The 16,668-nt window shown below is 39.6% G+C and overlaps 2 protein-coding genes across 3 annotated transcripts; one reads left to right on the forward strand and one right to left on the reverse strand.

Annotated features, from left to right (window-relative positions):
• Window positions 1-272: 272 nt before the first annotated feature.
• On the reverse strand, window positions 273-6,107 carry LOC308091197 (heat shock cognate 71 kDa protein-like). The gene is made up of 9 exons (XM_080436633.1): window positions 6,070-6,107; window positions 4,664-4,882; window positions 4,364-4,569; window positions 4,133-4,285; window positions 3,367-3,922; window positions 2,029-2,231; window positions 1,467-1,665; window positions 1,155-1,387; window positions 273-640 (listed from the first exon to the last, which is right to left on the reverse strand). The coding sequence occupies exons 2-9, from the start codon at window positions 4,875-4,877 to the stop codon at window positions 431-433; spliced, it is 1,974 nt and encodes a 657-aa protein (XP_080292759.1). The 5' UTR covers window positions 4,878-4,882; window positions 6,070-6,107; the 3' UTR covers window positions 273-430.
• Window positions 6,108-9,663: 3,556 nt separating this feature from the next.
• Window positions 9,664-15,795, forward strand: crtam (cytotoxic and regulatory T cell molecule). Of its 2 annotated transcripts, none has more exons than XM_080434514.1 (11): window positions 9,664-9,748; window positions 11,646-11,786; window positions 11,993-12,145; window positions 12,416-12,535; window positions 12,744-12,908; window positions 13,501-13,734; window positions 14,213-14,290; window positions 14,515-14,586; window positions 14,831-14,974; window positions 15,246-15,332; window positions 15,479-15,795. In XM_080434514.1, the coding sequence occupies exons 1-11, from the start codon at window positions 9,703-9,705 to the stop codon at window positions 15,652-15,654; spliced, it is 1,416 nt and encodes a 471-aa protein (XP_080290640.1). In that variant the 5' UTR covers window positions 9,664-9,702; the 3' UTR covers window positions 15,655-15,795. The 2 variants fall into 2 exon arrangements, with proteins under 2 accessions (XP_080290640.1, XP_080290641.1); XM_080434515.1 differs by having other exon boundaries at window positions 9,681-9,748; window positions 11,666-11,786.
• The last annotated feature ends 873 nt before the right edge of the window (window positions 15,796-16,668 follow it).

Below are 16,668 nucleotides of genomic sequence, written 5' to 3' on the forward strand. Positions count from 1 at the left end.
AACTCTGAGTGTATAATTTGTTTGTTCTCCGATTTATGGGGGTCCTTGACAAGTTTTAGAACTACTAGCTTAAACCATTCAATGTCTGGAATACCCTGAAACAACTGTTCAGAGTTGTAGGAATGGATGTAGGCAGATATACACAATACCACCTCCTACAGGTTTGTTGCAAATCTGCATCCTATTTTGCAACTTATGTGGTACTTCAAAGTAGTATGAGTATTCAAAAGAATGAGCATCCACTCATTGCTGGTGTTCCAGCAATAATTTATTCATCAGGACTCAAAATGTACAGGCAACATTCAATGTCTTCAATTTCAGTTCTCACTCATTTATCGTTAGCCAATGACCAGCCTTGGCATACAGATATGGTCTCCGGTGTGGTACATGCTTCATGTTTATGCAGGGGCGACAGGCAGTGGAGACGTGGTTAGTCAACCTCCTCGATGGTTGGTCCAGAGGATCCACCACCAGCAGGGGCACCGCCTGCTCCAGGGAAGCCCCCTGGCATTCCACCGGGCATTCCCCCTGGCATTCCACCTGGCATTCCACCAGCACTCTGGTACAACTTGGTGATGATGGGGTTGCACACCTTCTCCAACTGCTGTTGCTGGTGCTCATACTCCTCCCTCTCTGCAGTCTGGAAAAAAGAATGAAGCAGTCAGATCGTGCTTATGCGCAGACCTGAACAAAAGACCAAACAGTTGAACCGATAATCTGGTATTAGGCCGTATGTGGCGCGCGCGCACACACACACACACACACACACACACACACACACACACACACACACACACACACACACACACACACACACACACACACACACACACACACACACACACACACACACACACACAGTATATAGCTGTTACACACACATTGTTATTACTTTCAACACTTATATTATTACTGATGGCTATTAATTGGATACTTTCAATTTAAACAATATTATATACTATCAAGTTGTTAATTGAAAAAAAAACAAAAAAACATTAGTTACATGCAAATAAGCTAGTCTCCCGTGGCTCAAGTCCGCTTGAGACGGCGGCGCCTCGTTTGGTCACTAAGTCACAATATGCCTTTTGGGGAGTGAGGGTGACAGTATTACTTTCACAGACTCCATCTGAAAATTATTTCATGACCAGCATTACCTGATTCTTGTCCAACCAGCTAATGATTCCATTGCACTTGTCCAAGATGATCTGCTTGTCCTCCTCACTGAGCTTGCCAGAAAGATTTTCGTCCTCCACAGTGGACTTCATATTGAAGGCGTAAGACTCCAGAGAGTTTTTAGAGGACACTTTGTCTCGCGTGACATCATCCTCAGCCTTATATTTATCCGCCTCTTGGACCATGCGTTCAATGTCCTCCTTACTGAGACGTCCTGTCATGACAAACGCACGGTTAGCGTAGCAAAGAACTAGCCATAATTGACAACTGACATTATTTCACTGTGTGTTTACCTTTGTCATTTGTGATAGTGATCTTGTTCTCCTTTCCAGTGCTCTTATCGACAGCAGAGACATTGAGGATTCCATTTGCATCTATGTCGAAGGTGACCTCAATCTGAGGGACACCACGGGGTGAAGGAGGAATTCCACAGAGCTCAAACTTGCCCAGCAGATTGTTGTCCTTGGTCATGGCACGCTCACCCTCATAAACCTGTGGGATGCTTAGAATGTTAGTATGGAAGTCCATTTCCGCCACATAATAAAAAGGAATAAATTGCTGTCACAGCTTTCTTTCTTGCATTTATGACTTTATACCTATAGTTCTTTCGGTAAAATATAATAATGTCATAATGATATAATGATAAATTAAATTTAAATTGTGAGGGTGAAAAAAACTCCAGATATTAACACCAGATATTATACAATAACTAAGTATCGTTCAGACATCCAAGGAAGGACTGGGCCATCTCTGGTTTTGCAACCTCAGGTAGAAACTACAAAACTACAAAAGGCATGTAAAAAACGTCATCATAGCGATACACACAGTAATACTGGGAGAAGACATGTTCCTCACCTGAATGAGCACACCAGGCTGGTTGTCCGAGTACGTGGTGAAGGTCTGGGTCTGCTTGGTGGGGATAGTGGTGTTACGTTTGATCAGGGCAGTCATGACACCTCCAGCGGTCTCAATACCCAGGGACAGGGGGGTGACATCCAGAAGAAGCAGGTCCTGGACGTTCTCAGACTTGTCACCAGACAGGATGGCAGCCTGGACAGCTGTGGATGACAAACGTGTACTGGTTTAGTTGGTCCTGTGCTTAGTGTGGAAATCCTTAGGAATGGCCAGTGTGTCATGTCTGACTTCAAATCACATCACAATCCAGCACATGCGATTCCTACCTCCACAGTATTTATCCACTTCAGAAAAGATTAGTCAGAACTGTTAAGGTCATTACACACCGGTGATTATGCGAATATACGCAAAATTCGGACTCGTTCCGAATACTTAAAAGACGCTTTTTCGCTCCATGGAAGCTTGCATTGACTTTATAAGGTTTTTTTAAAAAACGTATTATTCGCATGAAAAAATCGCCCCCGGTGTGTAAGGAGCTTAACTCTTTCAAAACGACTTGACCAGTCTGCTCCACACATGGTAAATTTTCCCTTGAATACAGAGGTACTACACTTTGGGACAAGTACTCTTCTTGTATACAACTTGCGTCACTTAATTTATATAAGAACAAATTTAAGGATGTTCTGATTGACCAGGTCACATAATGTCACATTCATATCATTATCACACTTTCCCTGATAACTTTTTGTTTGGTTTATCTTTGTCTATTCCCTGTTTGCTTCTTGGATTTGACACACTGTAAAATCAGATATGTCAACTATGTTGGCTAATTATTATCATTAATCTTGTCATGGATAATCAGGTATAATCAGGTATTTGAATTATGTTGTAGATTGTTTAATATACAGCAATCATGTTATTTGTTAATTCTATATATTCATATTTTGTTGTTTACAAATCATGCTCTATTAGTTTTTAATGTTGTTATACTTAGGTAGAGGCCTCGTATGCTTTTCTTTTTATATTGTGTACTGTTTTTATGTATTGATTTTACATGTTGTGCTAAATAAATCAAATCAAATCAAACCTAGAGACTATCAGTCTTCAGTGCAGAATAAGAGAATTAATTAACATTATTCTGTACACCTCTCATGGAAGAGTCATTTAAATGTGATCAGTCAAAAGGAAGGTTTTATGCCGTCATTGGTCTTTCAACCTCTGCTGGAAACTACGAAAGGCATGAAAAAATGTCATCACAGTGATCCAAGCCCATACTCCCCCATACGCTGTACAAAAAACTGTGGTGGTCTTACACTTGGAATAGAAGCCACAACTCACCAGCTCCGTAGGCCACAGCTTCATCAGGGTTGATGCTTTTGTTGAGCTCCTTGCCATTGAAGAAGTCTTGCAGCAGTTTCTGGATCTTGGGAATGCGAGTGGAGCCACCAACCAAAACGATGTCATCGACAGCACCCTTGTCCATCTTGGCATCACGGAGTGACTTCTCCACGGGGTCCAAAGTGCCACGGAAGAGATCAGCGTTCAGCTCCTCAAAACGAGCCCTGGTGATGGAAGTATAGAAATCGACTCCCTCGTACAGAGAGTCGATCTCAATACTGGCCTGAGTGCTGGAAGACAGGGTGCGCTTCGCCCTCTCACATGCGGTGCGTAGACGCCGGACAGCCCTCTTATTGTCACTGATGTCCTTCTTGTATTTGCGCTTGAACTCTGCAATGAAGTGATTGACCATGCGGCTGTCAAAATCTTCCCCTCCAAGATGAGTGTCCCCAGCAGTGGACTTTACTTCGAAAATGCCATCCTCAATGGTCAAGATGGACACATCAAAAGTACCACCACCGAGGTCGAAGATGAGCACGTTCCTCTCAGAACCTACCTGAAACGAAAGAAAAAATAACAGCTGAAAGACTTATACAAACAAATCATATCATTCCTAACTTTTTTTTTTTGTTGGATGCAATTGTGAACAATAGCCAGCCAGTCAGATAATGTATCCATTGGCCAATCATACACTTCACTGCAGCTCAATAGTCAGTGTGAAGGGCGGTCAGGAGACTCGTTGAAAGTAGACCACTTTGTTTCTCACCTTTTTATCCAAGCCATAAGCAATAGCAGCAGCGGTTGGTTCATTGATGATTCTTAACACGTTGAGACCAGAGATTGTTCCAGCATCTTTAGTGGCTTGACGCTGAGAGTCATTGAAGTATGCTGGGACTGTGACGACAGCATTCGATATTGACTATAAAAAATGCAAAGCATTGTTGTTAGTACACTTTGCAGCCTACGAATGATCAAAATTATCGTTTTCTAAACGTACCTTCCCAAGGTAGGCCTCAGCAATCTCTTTCATCTTTACTAGCACCATGGATGAGATCTCTTCTGGGTAGAAACTTTTGGTTTCACCTTTGTAGTCAACTTCCACTTTAGGGCGTCCACTATCGCTGATAACAGTGAATGGCCAGTGTTTCATGTCTGACTGTACTACTGCATCCTCAAATCGTCTTCCAATCAGACGCTTGGCATCTGTAATTTCCACAAAAAACATTGTGTTGGTGCTAGTGGTGGCTGTTGTATCTATATGTTATGCAATATCACATCTTCCAGCAATAAGCCTTACCAAAGACTGTGTTGCATGGGTTCATGGCAACCTGATTCTTAGCTGCATCTCCGATGAGCCTCTCAGAATCAGTGAAGGCCACATAGCTGGGAGTGGTCCTGTTGCCCTGATCGTTGGCAATGATTTCAACTTTTCCATGCTGGAACACACCCACGCAGGAGTAGGTAGTTCCAAGATCAATGCCAATTGCTGTTCCTTTCGACATCTTCGACATGATTCCTTTGAGAAAAGGAGACAATATTTAGTAAATTAAAGTAGTTAGTATTATTCCAGTAGGGGGCAATCATTCCTAACTAGAGACACTGCACTAAATTATAGATGAGTCATTTGGACATATCTTAGTCAGGACCTTTTTATGTTGAAACAAGCCAACTCACCATTACACAATTTATAAAAGTTATAAAATACTTTTTACTTTTTTTTTTCAAATGACAGTTTATGCTCATCTAATTATATTTTTTTAGAATCTCCTATTGCTTTTCATAAGTGATCTGAAGGCAATATTTGAGTCATATTTTTCTTCTAAAATGAATTGCATTGTTCTCTGATGGGTGGTTACAGTATACTGCTGTAAGGGGATAGTGTCTGCCTGCCTGCCATAGGTTAGATGCCAAGGGAGTGCAGCCATCTTAGGCTGCTGAGGAAAGCATTCTGTACTGAAGAAATGTGGAGATGCTACTACTGTAGTTCTGAAGGACTGGTATAGTAATGAGCAGCTTGAAAAAAAACCTTTTAAATTATGTATAGGCTACAAATAATTAATGCATAATTACAATTATTGTTCCAAGTATAAAGTAGGCTAGGCTTTAATCTAATTTACTGAATGAATGAAATTAAGCCTATAGAAAATGTATTATTTTCATATGAAAATTTAATTTCCCCCCCTTCTTTTGTTGAACAATGCATTGCTGGGTATTGTAAGCACCGGCTCAAAGCGCATTTGCAACATCACGCTGATTCATGCAGCTCCTTGGAGCTACTTAAAAAACAACAAGCTGATCCCTGTGACCATCTGGAGGAACAGAAACATGCTGACACCTCCTCACCCACTGAGCCGACTTTCTGAAGGACAGTTTGCTGCAGTTCTGCAGTTCTACAGCTCTCCGTCCCGCAGCTATGCGCAAAGTTGAATTAAGATAGCCTACTATCGGCAATCGTTAGGATTCGGATACTGGTGTATATTTGATAAGTATGTCTGTTAGTGAAGGAATATTGTCAGTCTGAAGTAAAATTACAGATGTAGGCCTACTCTTTTCAGAATAATGGACTACAATTTTGTCTAAATAATGTGCTCTAACTTTGTGGATATATTGAGATATAATTGATCAATTATAAACTATTATAAACTATAAAAATTATAAACTATTCCCGACCATTTTCAATTGAATGAATTCATAGTCACTTACCCGGTTACGTGATGCTGTTCACTGTCTCCACCACCAGCTGACTGTGTGTGGTTGAGGGGACAGAGATGCCGGTATGGTGACCGGTGTTGCCAGATTGTGAGAGAGAAATAAGCAACCAGGTCTATGAAAACAAGCCCAAAAGAAGCAAAGTTCTACCACATCATTCGAATTTTATTTGAAAATAGCCAATCTACAAGCTCATAACCCGTCGCGATGCAGGGTGAGGAAAAAAACTCAACCCGCAAAGCCAACTACCAATATTTACAATCGACTTGGCAGAAAAACAAGCCCAAAGTCGCTTATAATAAGCGGACATGGCAACTGATGCCGGCGTGGTGAGTGAGCTGGTATAAAATAAAGGTGATTGGATTAATTTGGGTCATAGTTATTTAAAATAACTATGACCCAAATTAATCCAATCACCTTCCACAAAGACCTTGTTGCACCTGCATAATGCACAGTGCACTTCCAGCACATTCGTTCAGTGCCAAACCGATCTGGAATCAGATGTGTTTTTAAAGCCTCACATCATGATATGCCACCTGTCTCTGGGTCGGTTTTTGCGTTCGATAAAATCCCTCGTGTCGTATTCCGAATTGGTTTAGCCGGCCCGGAACCGGAGTCATAGGAGAAAGTTGTAGCCTACGCCCTACAGTAGGCTAGACTATGGCTTATTATTATATTAGGCTACTTGAATTAATTCATTGCAAGACGAGAATGAAACATTCAAATGAAATAAAGTCAGTCAACATAATTTTTTGATTTGTTTGATTGAATACTTTATTAACAGTTTGCAAAAAAAAAGGCACAGTGGCACTTGGCACAGATTTATACAAAAGAATGCTAAAAGAAGCCCAGGGCTTGTTCCCAATGGCAATAAGGTCCTGTGTATTCAATTCATCGAGAGACATTTAAAGACAAAAAAGACATTGGGGTCCTTTGTACTCAATTCATAGTGACATTAAATGACAGACAGATATACACCACTATGCAGAACATAAACAGTTTAAAAAATAAGAAAAACAAAAAAATGATACAGTAAACAGTTTGAGGAGGGGGTGGGGGGGTAACCTACTAACCTGCTAAACCTACTAAATAAAAAAGAAAGTACCATAGCCATATAGTTCAATCATCCCAGAGCCAGTTTCCAAATAATTCGTCTCAGAAATAGCCTAATAACCAAACAGTTCAACAACATAGCCTACGTAGTACAGTTCCTTCAACGAAGAAGGTCCACTTTGGGATTTCCCCATTATTCAAAAAAAGATAAAACAAGGAAGGAAGCAACCACTGTATGGAGGTAGATATATTATAACTCTATGGGAAGTACCTGCAACATCACAACAACCACAGTTCATCATAAAATGACATAGTCCACTTCGGGAATTAAAAACAGTTTTAAAAAGTTTTCGTGGTCTGTCTGTCTGTCTGTCTGTGTTTGCAGCTAATCTCAGGCACCTCTCTCTCCTATGCCACCTCTGCTCATATTCTCCACCAACTCTATTATGGGGAAAACACACTGTCATTGAGGCAGCTGAGTGAGCATCTCCACTGACTTGTCTCCAGGGTTTCTGTTTTTATTTTATTTCATTGAATACTTAATTAACAGTTTGCAAATAGTAGCCTACAGTGGTACGATTATACAATGATGCTAAAAGGATAACACAAAAAGCCCTAAGGGCTTGTTTCCATTGTGGTCCTATATGTATTCAATTCATCAAGGCATTTAAAGACATACAATAATATATACAAGACATCAACACTAGTAGCAATAAACAAAAGAAAACAAAACTCATCTGTTGACTTGAGCTTTGTCTTTAACCAGTTACCAGTGTAGGTATGTTTGTTTCTTGGTGTTATTTGAGCTATCATTAGCCATATCATGCGTATTGTGAGTAAAGTTAGTTTGCTTGCAGTCTCCAGGTGCTACCAACTGGTTGTACTGATCGATGGCTTGGACTCATCTGACTCTGAGGTTTGTGTGTGGGTTAGCTAGCCAAGTAGCCATGTATATGTTGGTAGGTTGGTAATCCTCCCCCGATTCATAGTATGGTTAATCAGTGGCTTGTGGCACACTGGTTGAAGTAAACTGGTCACTGGTACCAGTGACTGATGATGCTGCTTCGCTTGGGCTGAAACTGAATACTGTAGACTAAAGTATACCTGGCTTGAAGTTGAGGGGGACCGTGTGCTGCAGCAACCATCACCAGGGCCTACAGTATAGAACATACTGGTCTAAAACATGTTTCTGTTTGTTTGGATCGTGATTTGAAGTCTTTGTTACTTGTTTAGGACTGGAGTTGGGCACCTAGGCTGGGTGCAGCGCTAACCGGTAGGGGTGTGTATAGTGTATTATTGGGCACATGCTAACATGCATGTAATACTGTTTAAGATTGAAGCTCTTACCAACTTTATTGTTGCTGCTTGTGAAATAAAACATGGCATCAAGACAATTTGTACTTGATGCCACGCCTCTGCTCTGCCTCAAATCATTCAATGTACAATTAACTTTGTGGGGAGTCATACTGTGTAATCATTAGATTGGAACCATTCCTTAGGTGGCGTAGTTGCCACTTAACGCCCTGTTACACTTGCACACTCCAAGTAGGCAGCGGAAGAACCTCCTCCTGAAATTGTTAAAATCGGCCTCATATGGCACAAACAGGCCGCTTCACGTTTTGGCCTGTAGCCTAACACTTGAACCATAGGTCATAAAATCAAAAGGTTTCCCCTGGATTCCTTAGATCACACAACTCCAGCACTGTTCCTACCCCCTAGTTGACGTAACTCTCCAATAGAAGGCTCTGCATTGTACACGCTGCCACTTATGTTGGCTAAGCGGCTCAAACGTGACACGAAGCTCAGCCAATCAGTGAAGCTGACGGGTCGGGTTGGCCAATCAGAGAAGCCGAGGTCCACACCCAGAGATTTGGTGCGTCCTCTGCTGACCTGCGGACAGACAGACAGACAAACAGATACAGACATTCATGTTTTTTCTGTTCTCAGAAACAGTTGGTCCGATTGAATTGCCACTCGGCACTGCATAGCCTACCCCCGGGTCATAGGCGCCAAGTTTGAGCTCTTTAAGATATGATGGTGAATGACCATTAAGGGCTTTATAGTTGAAGAGAAGGATTTTAAATTCTACAGCAGCATTCTGGATCAGCTGACGTGTCTTTAGAGACTTGTTGGGGCAGCCTGGTTGATATTGAAAATGTTGCCTTCTAATTCAGACCTCTGAAGTAGCATACTGATCAGCAGCTTAACCAATCAGAGAACATACAAATGAGTACAGCACCCAAGACCTCATTGAAATCAATCATTGTCCTTTTAGTGACTGCTGCGTAATATGTTTATAAAGCTCTGTTTCTAAAGAATACACAACAATTGTGAAAGCGGTGAGACAATGTGCCTCAGATGTTCATAAATGGGCATACAGACATACAGAGGGGTTGTGCTCAGAACAATTTCTTACTTTAATCTGTCACGTGAGATGCTCTTGGATCAAAACGTTTGTGGAAACCACACGCTTTATACTGTGATGTCACGGAAGGTCCCTTAGCTGTAGTACATAACGACAAAACATTGAGGAAATGCTGCTGAGTGGAGTTCTGGGTCTACCGAAAGACAGACATGGTACGAATGCAGCAACTGACTGTCTTATCCTTGTTCATTAATGGTGAGTATTTTACTCTTTCATTATTTTATTTTTTACAATGTAAACTACTATGATGTACATGATTACAGAATAAGACTATAAACCGTAGTGAGGTTTACCTTGGGGAAATGGCTAGTTTATGTTTTAGCAGTGAATTATTTTGTTTTATCTGCAGTACAGAGCTGTTGGATGTATATTTCATTACATTATGACAATACTGCACAATTTTAACTTAGACTACTGCACTATAGTGCTGTATACCGGTGAATATTCAGAGGCCCCTGGATTGACAGGGAGCCCTCAAAGATACCATAGTTTGTGCAGCAAATTTTACAAGGGTATCCAGTATGATACCCGTGTCATGCGGTCTATGACACCAACTAATGGGACCCAGAAAAGGTCTAGTATTTGTATGGAAATGTGTGGTCTGTAGTATGCCTTATTGGGATAATTTGCCATCCAAGAAACCAAACTATTTATGGAGGATTAAATATTATGCCAAAACTATTACATAAACACTCAAACAATCTTTGACTAGTGTTAAATCGACCTGTCTGGTTCTAAAAAACAAATCCTCATTTTAAATTATACACTGGCCACTCCTCATGGAAAGTAAAGCTTAAGTTATAGCCTTCTCCATCACAAAGCTACCACTATCAGTTATTGTCAGCAAGCAACACCATCAAGTATTTGGGACTTAACAATGCAATAGAATCTACTGTACTGTACTGTACAGTACAGTAACTGGTACATTGTCTTTATTTATATAGTGCATTTCTAGTCAACTACTGTAAGACCCCAAAACTCTGAACTGGGAACCTTCTGGTTCCAAGACAGCCACTGTACCCGCTAAGCCACTGCCGCCCCTCTTTTACATGTGTGGGATGTGCAAAAAACATCCCACACATGTGAAAGAGCTGAACATTTCTTAACCTCTTCGTGAGCATCTAAAGCCCCCCAAACATCAGTGGTGTCAAATAAATGCCCCCAGACTTGTGTTTTCCAAACACCTTGTCATTCTTGCAGGTATAGCGTATAGGAATAACCAACACCCATGTGCACAACCCAGAGCAGAGATCATGCATAGTGTACTTACCGCACCTGACCTTACTTTTCCTTTCACAACAGTCATATCATGAGGGGACTGACCACATGACTTCCTGTCAGAATAGCATGAAGATGATGAATGTGTGAAAGGGGGCTGCTTCATTTAGAGCCGTGCTACAGTGACAGATTCTAACGCTTGTTTGCTCCTTTGCTGTAACACCGCCTACACACACACATCAATAGTCACATGGCCTGCCCTCAGTTTCCTATGTAGCCCCCGGTGGCACATACTGTACATTTGTTACTGTTGGAAGAAATATGGTGGTCGTTTTTGGACACCCCTGCCTTTGGCAAATGACTCAGTTCTTTGCGTTCAATCATACTTTCATTACTGTTGCATTGGTGACAAAGGAGCCTTGATTAAGGAATACATTTAAATGATTTACTGGTTGTCATGGTGATGACACATTCATTAGGGGATCAGTACACGGTTTCACTATCAAACCAGACACTTTTCCAACAGTCAGATTGTCTACCATGTAGTCCTGGATCATGGGCTACTAAAACATCCATAGGAAAGCAATTAATTGGCAGTATTAGGCTGTACAGATACATAAGGGGTTACTGCATTGGGTAACAAATTGTAGCACCTGAACAGTCAATTGCATTGGCTCAAAATCTACAGCTCTGTATTCTCAATAACGCTGCAACACTATTCATTTACTACAATACATTACCATTCCATTCAGAAGTCCTGTGTCTGTTCATTATGTTACACTTTCCTTTGAGCATTATTGCTGAACTAAGTTACCATTCCTTTTATGTAGTTACATTTTATCATAAAATTAAATGCTATTATTGATTGTTGCAGTATCACTTGCGGTGTGGCAGCATGCAACAGTGATGGAAGGCAGGACATTGACCCTAACATGCCCCATTAGAAATGCACACAAGAGCCACGTGGAGTGGAAGAACCCTAATGGATTTGTTATGTTCTTCAACCGAAACAAAGGTAGATATGGTACAGTATACTGTATATGTGTGTTACATTGTCTGTTTTTATATCAATATCGAGCCAATACTTAAATGGTACCGAAGAGTCTCTAATGTTTAGGTAAAAAATCTAAGAGTATAGGCCTGCCACACTTTGAATAGTTACTGATAGAGTAAGCAGACTAACCGTCTTCTCTTCACCCTTCATTGATTAAACTTTCACAGCCTTGAAGGACAAACGCTACAGCATTGATAAATTGTCTGCATCAGAATTCACCATCAGTGTGTCCAACATCACCTTCAAAGATGGAGGCAACTATACATGTATTCATTACAACCACCCTACCAGAGAGAAGACTGTGGAAGTGACTGTATTAGGTATGTGGAAAAGGGGTCCCTCATGATTGGGTTCAGCAGTGGTTGCAGTGGTTACATTCAAATGCTAAAACATTGTCTGCTTGAGTCGGTTTGTGTCAGTTAACTAACTTACATAAATCTTGACAGTATGTTATTGTCACATTCAATATTTATTCTATTTCATTAATTAACAATATTACTGATTACTGATATAGGTCAAGTAGGCAAATCAAATGACCTATAACCATAAAAAAAACATTGCTACATATTATTTTTTTTCTTTTTTTGAAGGTTATCCAAAGATGGCACTAACACGATTGAATGGAAAGCGTGTCATCAAGTGCACTGCAGCAGGAAACCACCATATTCCACAAATATACTGGCTCCTGGATAATAAGATTGAAATCACTGGTAATTTGTCAAATTAATATGCAAAATATCTATATTACTGTAGATGCAACTCATTCATAAAAACTTAAATTAAGTGTGACAGTAAAAGAGAGGAACCTCAAATATCTATCCTAAACCAACATTGATCTGAGTTCATAGATATTCTACTGCGTCTCTAATAGTGGTCATTAACTTTCCTTACCTTGCAATTACTTTTCCTATCCCACAGCTCAGACCCATTCCAGTGTCGAATACGGAATAAGAAAATATACCTCAGAGGATACTTTACACATTAAGTCCGTGCAGAAAAAAAGAGTCACAGTGACATGCATTGTTCGCCATCCAGCTCTGCATGGCGAAGTGCTGAGCAACTTTGTTAACATTGGACAAGCTTGTGAGTACAATTTAAACATTATTATTTCTAATATCTGACCAGATTCTGGGAAAATTAGGAGAGTACAATTTAAAATCATATTCCTCAAATATGAAAGTAAATAGTGTTTTTGGGAAAACTCCTGCCTGTTTTCTCTAGAAACTAAGTATAGAAGCCTGAATTTGAGGAACATGAACATGTTGTTCAACAAAATAAAACAGGGAAAGTACCGAGTTTGGTTTTCGTTGCGCCATGATGACCATGATGGCTATCATGCGAAACTATCTTACGTCACCAAACAATCGCCACAGTGAATTCCCTTTTCCAGTAAATGGACTGACAGTAGTATTCTGGTCACTATGCGTATCTACATATTATTATTAGATGATTGTCATTATTTTGAAAAGTTATTTCAATATTATTGTAATATTTTTTAAATGTTTTATTTTAATCAGACGAAGCGATTAAATTCCACAATTCATAGCTATCACACACAGGCAGACATGTGATATGATATGATACTATGATAGTGTTTTCTGTTTCTACAGTAATAGTGTGAACCTCGAATAGAGAGAATACTACATGATAATTTATCTAATACTCTTCTCTATAGCCCCAAAATTCCCATGGTCAATCGCAACAACATCACCTATGACTCAACCACAAAGGTCAACAGACATGCCAAGAATAACATCTCAGTGGCCTAGGACTGAGGAAACCACAGAAACACCACAGAATACAGACACATCTGGACCGTCATCAGAGGGCTCTCTGATCTTATCAACTGTTAGCTCCAGTGGACCAGAGACAATCACATATACCACTGGAATACATCTGAGCACTATTTGTGAGTAAAGCAGTTATTTTAACTAAAACTGAGTTTTTGAGAGACAGACTATTTGAGAGATGTGATCCAGAAAAGGCTTGATTGAATTATAGATTAATACATAAGTCTAAATTCATCAATAGCACACATAAGTTCAAACAGGAGAATTAACTTTAATGATCTCATATTTGTGAACTTACTTGACAAACGACCACATTAGGTTCTCATACAGTACCACAGTTCTGCTTCCTTTAACCTAAGTGAAGTGAAAGAAAAATGTGACGCTCAGTAACAACAATCTGATGATAGTTTGATTCTTTGTGCCGTTGAGATTCAAAGGCTGTTACATTGTATTCCAACAGTGCATGAACTCGAACAGACAATTAGAATGTTTATCTAGAGATGTAAAAAAATAACAGGCAACATTTTTGTTCCAGCAGCAAACATACTTCTGTGGTTTATTCACCACAAATTCTTATATATTTTTTGTTTTTTCCAGATGACTCAGAGAACTCTCTATCTGATTCAACCTCAACAAACAACAACACTACTGTCAACAATGTAACCACCATAACAGGTATGAAGCTCGGGTCAAATAGATTACTGTGACCATTGAGATAGGGATCTACTGTAGACTAAACTTCAACCACTTACACCAGTCATCTTTGGGTACCACCATCTAGTGGTGAATCACCATGTCTACAATTAGATTAGTTTCATTTTGACAACACAACAGCCTCCTGGCCTGTTGTAGTACTGCATTGAAAGTCTAACATGATGATTCTTCTTCATTCTGAACAGATCAGACACATGTAGATGAGGTAACAAATAGAACCACAACGCATAATGGTACATCAAGCAACATAACCATTGGTAAGTCATCGTCAGCAGCTTGGTTCAGAGACAAAAAATGACAATTAGATCATTATATAAGATTATACGTACATACATTGGTGTGTATTGTATACACAGTAAAATCCTCAGTGTTCATTTATTCCATTTGTAACTCAGAGTTAAATCAATACTCTGTATTTTACAGTAGTGCTCATGGGAGATTCATTATGTCTGACCGAAACACAGGGTAACATGAGTGCATTATGTTTCTGTTCATTCCCAGATAGCTTTGATGAGCTGGCAAGGCAGAAAGGAAATGGTTCATCTGTGCTAGTCTTTCTGGTGACATGCCTGATATTTTCACTTTTAGTGGTAGTCATTTTCTTTGTTATCAAACTCAGGAGAGCGCACATCCTCTGGAAAAGAGGTAAGTGAACATGCACTTGCTCATTTTCTATACTGATAGTCAACAGGTGTTGCACAAAGCTGGTGTAGAACCTGTCTCAGAATCTAAAAGCTCAATGTACAATCATCACATGTTTTGGGGGTTTCGTATTGCTAAATCCAAAATAGTTCACATGAATATGTTCAACTTACTAGAAAAAGAAAGACATACAATTAAGACATGGGTTTGTGTGCATCCGTTTCATGTTATGCCATTCTGAAATAAAAATATTTTGTTATTCCCATTCTTACAGAAAATGAAGAATCAGATCAGTCAGTGGATAGCAGTAAATCAAAATCAAGCCATGAAGAGAAGCAAGTCCAGGGGCAAAAGCGCAGAGGTAAAATATTAGCCTTCAGCCACCTGACCAAAACAAATACAGAAAGGGCCTTACAGTAGCTAGTCATGGACAAGTGGAAGATGTGGCTCATGCTTTTTTTTAATTATTTCTTTATATAATTTGTTGTGAAACGTTTTTCCCTGCAGGTCTTTTCAACACAGGACTCACAACATATGTCATTCAGGAGCCAACAGAGATAAAACCAAATATAGCACCAAATACTACTGAAGAGTCAGCAGCTGAAAGCATACAAAAGGATACTGATATCACCCCACAAACAGATGGGTCTGTCAATGCACATATTAAAGAGACAGAACTGTGACATTGTTGTGAATATTCCCATAATGAGTTGCCTGTAAATACTGTATGTTTGTATAAATATGTTTTTTTTTATTTTACTTTTATAAGAATGTTATGTTGTTTAGGCCTATGTAAATGTATTGCTTTTAGTATTAAAGTTTTAATTTAAAAACAACTATATTATGAGAAATCTTATTGGTTTTTGTGCAGTAATTGTTCACATTTTAGTTTTTCATGTCAGCTGAATAGAATGTCACACGACATCTCAGATTAATACAATTAAACAATAATCGATAACAACAATCACTATTAACAGTTTGAAAAGACACATTTTTGCTCTGTCACATTTCAGTTACAGTACTGTAGGCCTACATTTGTATATAGAGTCTGACTAAAATGTAGTTTCAGCTACACATTTTAACATGATCTCAAACCCATTGCATAACCGATTGGGCTTATACTTCTTGCGTTGTTGTTTAATATTGTAAAATTAGACGCACAATTCACTGATTCTGTTCAGCTAAATTCACTGATTCTCAACATGGGGTATGGGGAGGACCCCCATCCACATGGCTCCTTGGGGAGGTTCCAGGGGTCCCCAGGTTAATAGTTGATATTAACCTGGGGATTGATAGTTAGGAACCAGATAGACCCTTTAACAGATCCATTTGTTTTTTTTTACACTTTCAGAATTAAATTAACACTGAATATTTTACAGCATAGATTGGGTCACTGGGATCCCAGTCGAGATAAAAAATAAAATAAAAAACGTAACAGTGTCTAGCCTTAATGAATACCAACGTGTGCATTTAGTATTTCCCTTTATCAATGAGTCATTTATAAGTAATTTATGCATTATCAATGAGTGAGCCACTTTATTGGAAACCATGTGGTTTTACATACCGTATACCAGTGGTTCTCAACCTTTTCAGACCGCAACCCCCCAAAAATTCATATTTGAACTGGGTACCCCCCACCCTGATAAGCACTTGGAATTGTAGGAGTTGAGGCATTACATTTAGTTTGACTCGGTTCC

The sequence above is a fragment of the Gymnoscopelus braueri genome, assembly GCF_963280865.1.
Source record: "Gymnoscopelus braueri genome assembly, chromosome: 8".
Classification (NCBI taxonomy): domain Eukaryota; kingdom Metazoa; phylum Chordata; class Actinopteri; order Myctophiformes; family Myctophidae; genus Gymnoscopelus; species Gymnoscopelus braueri.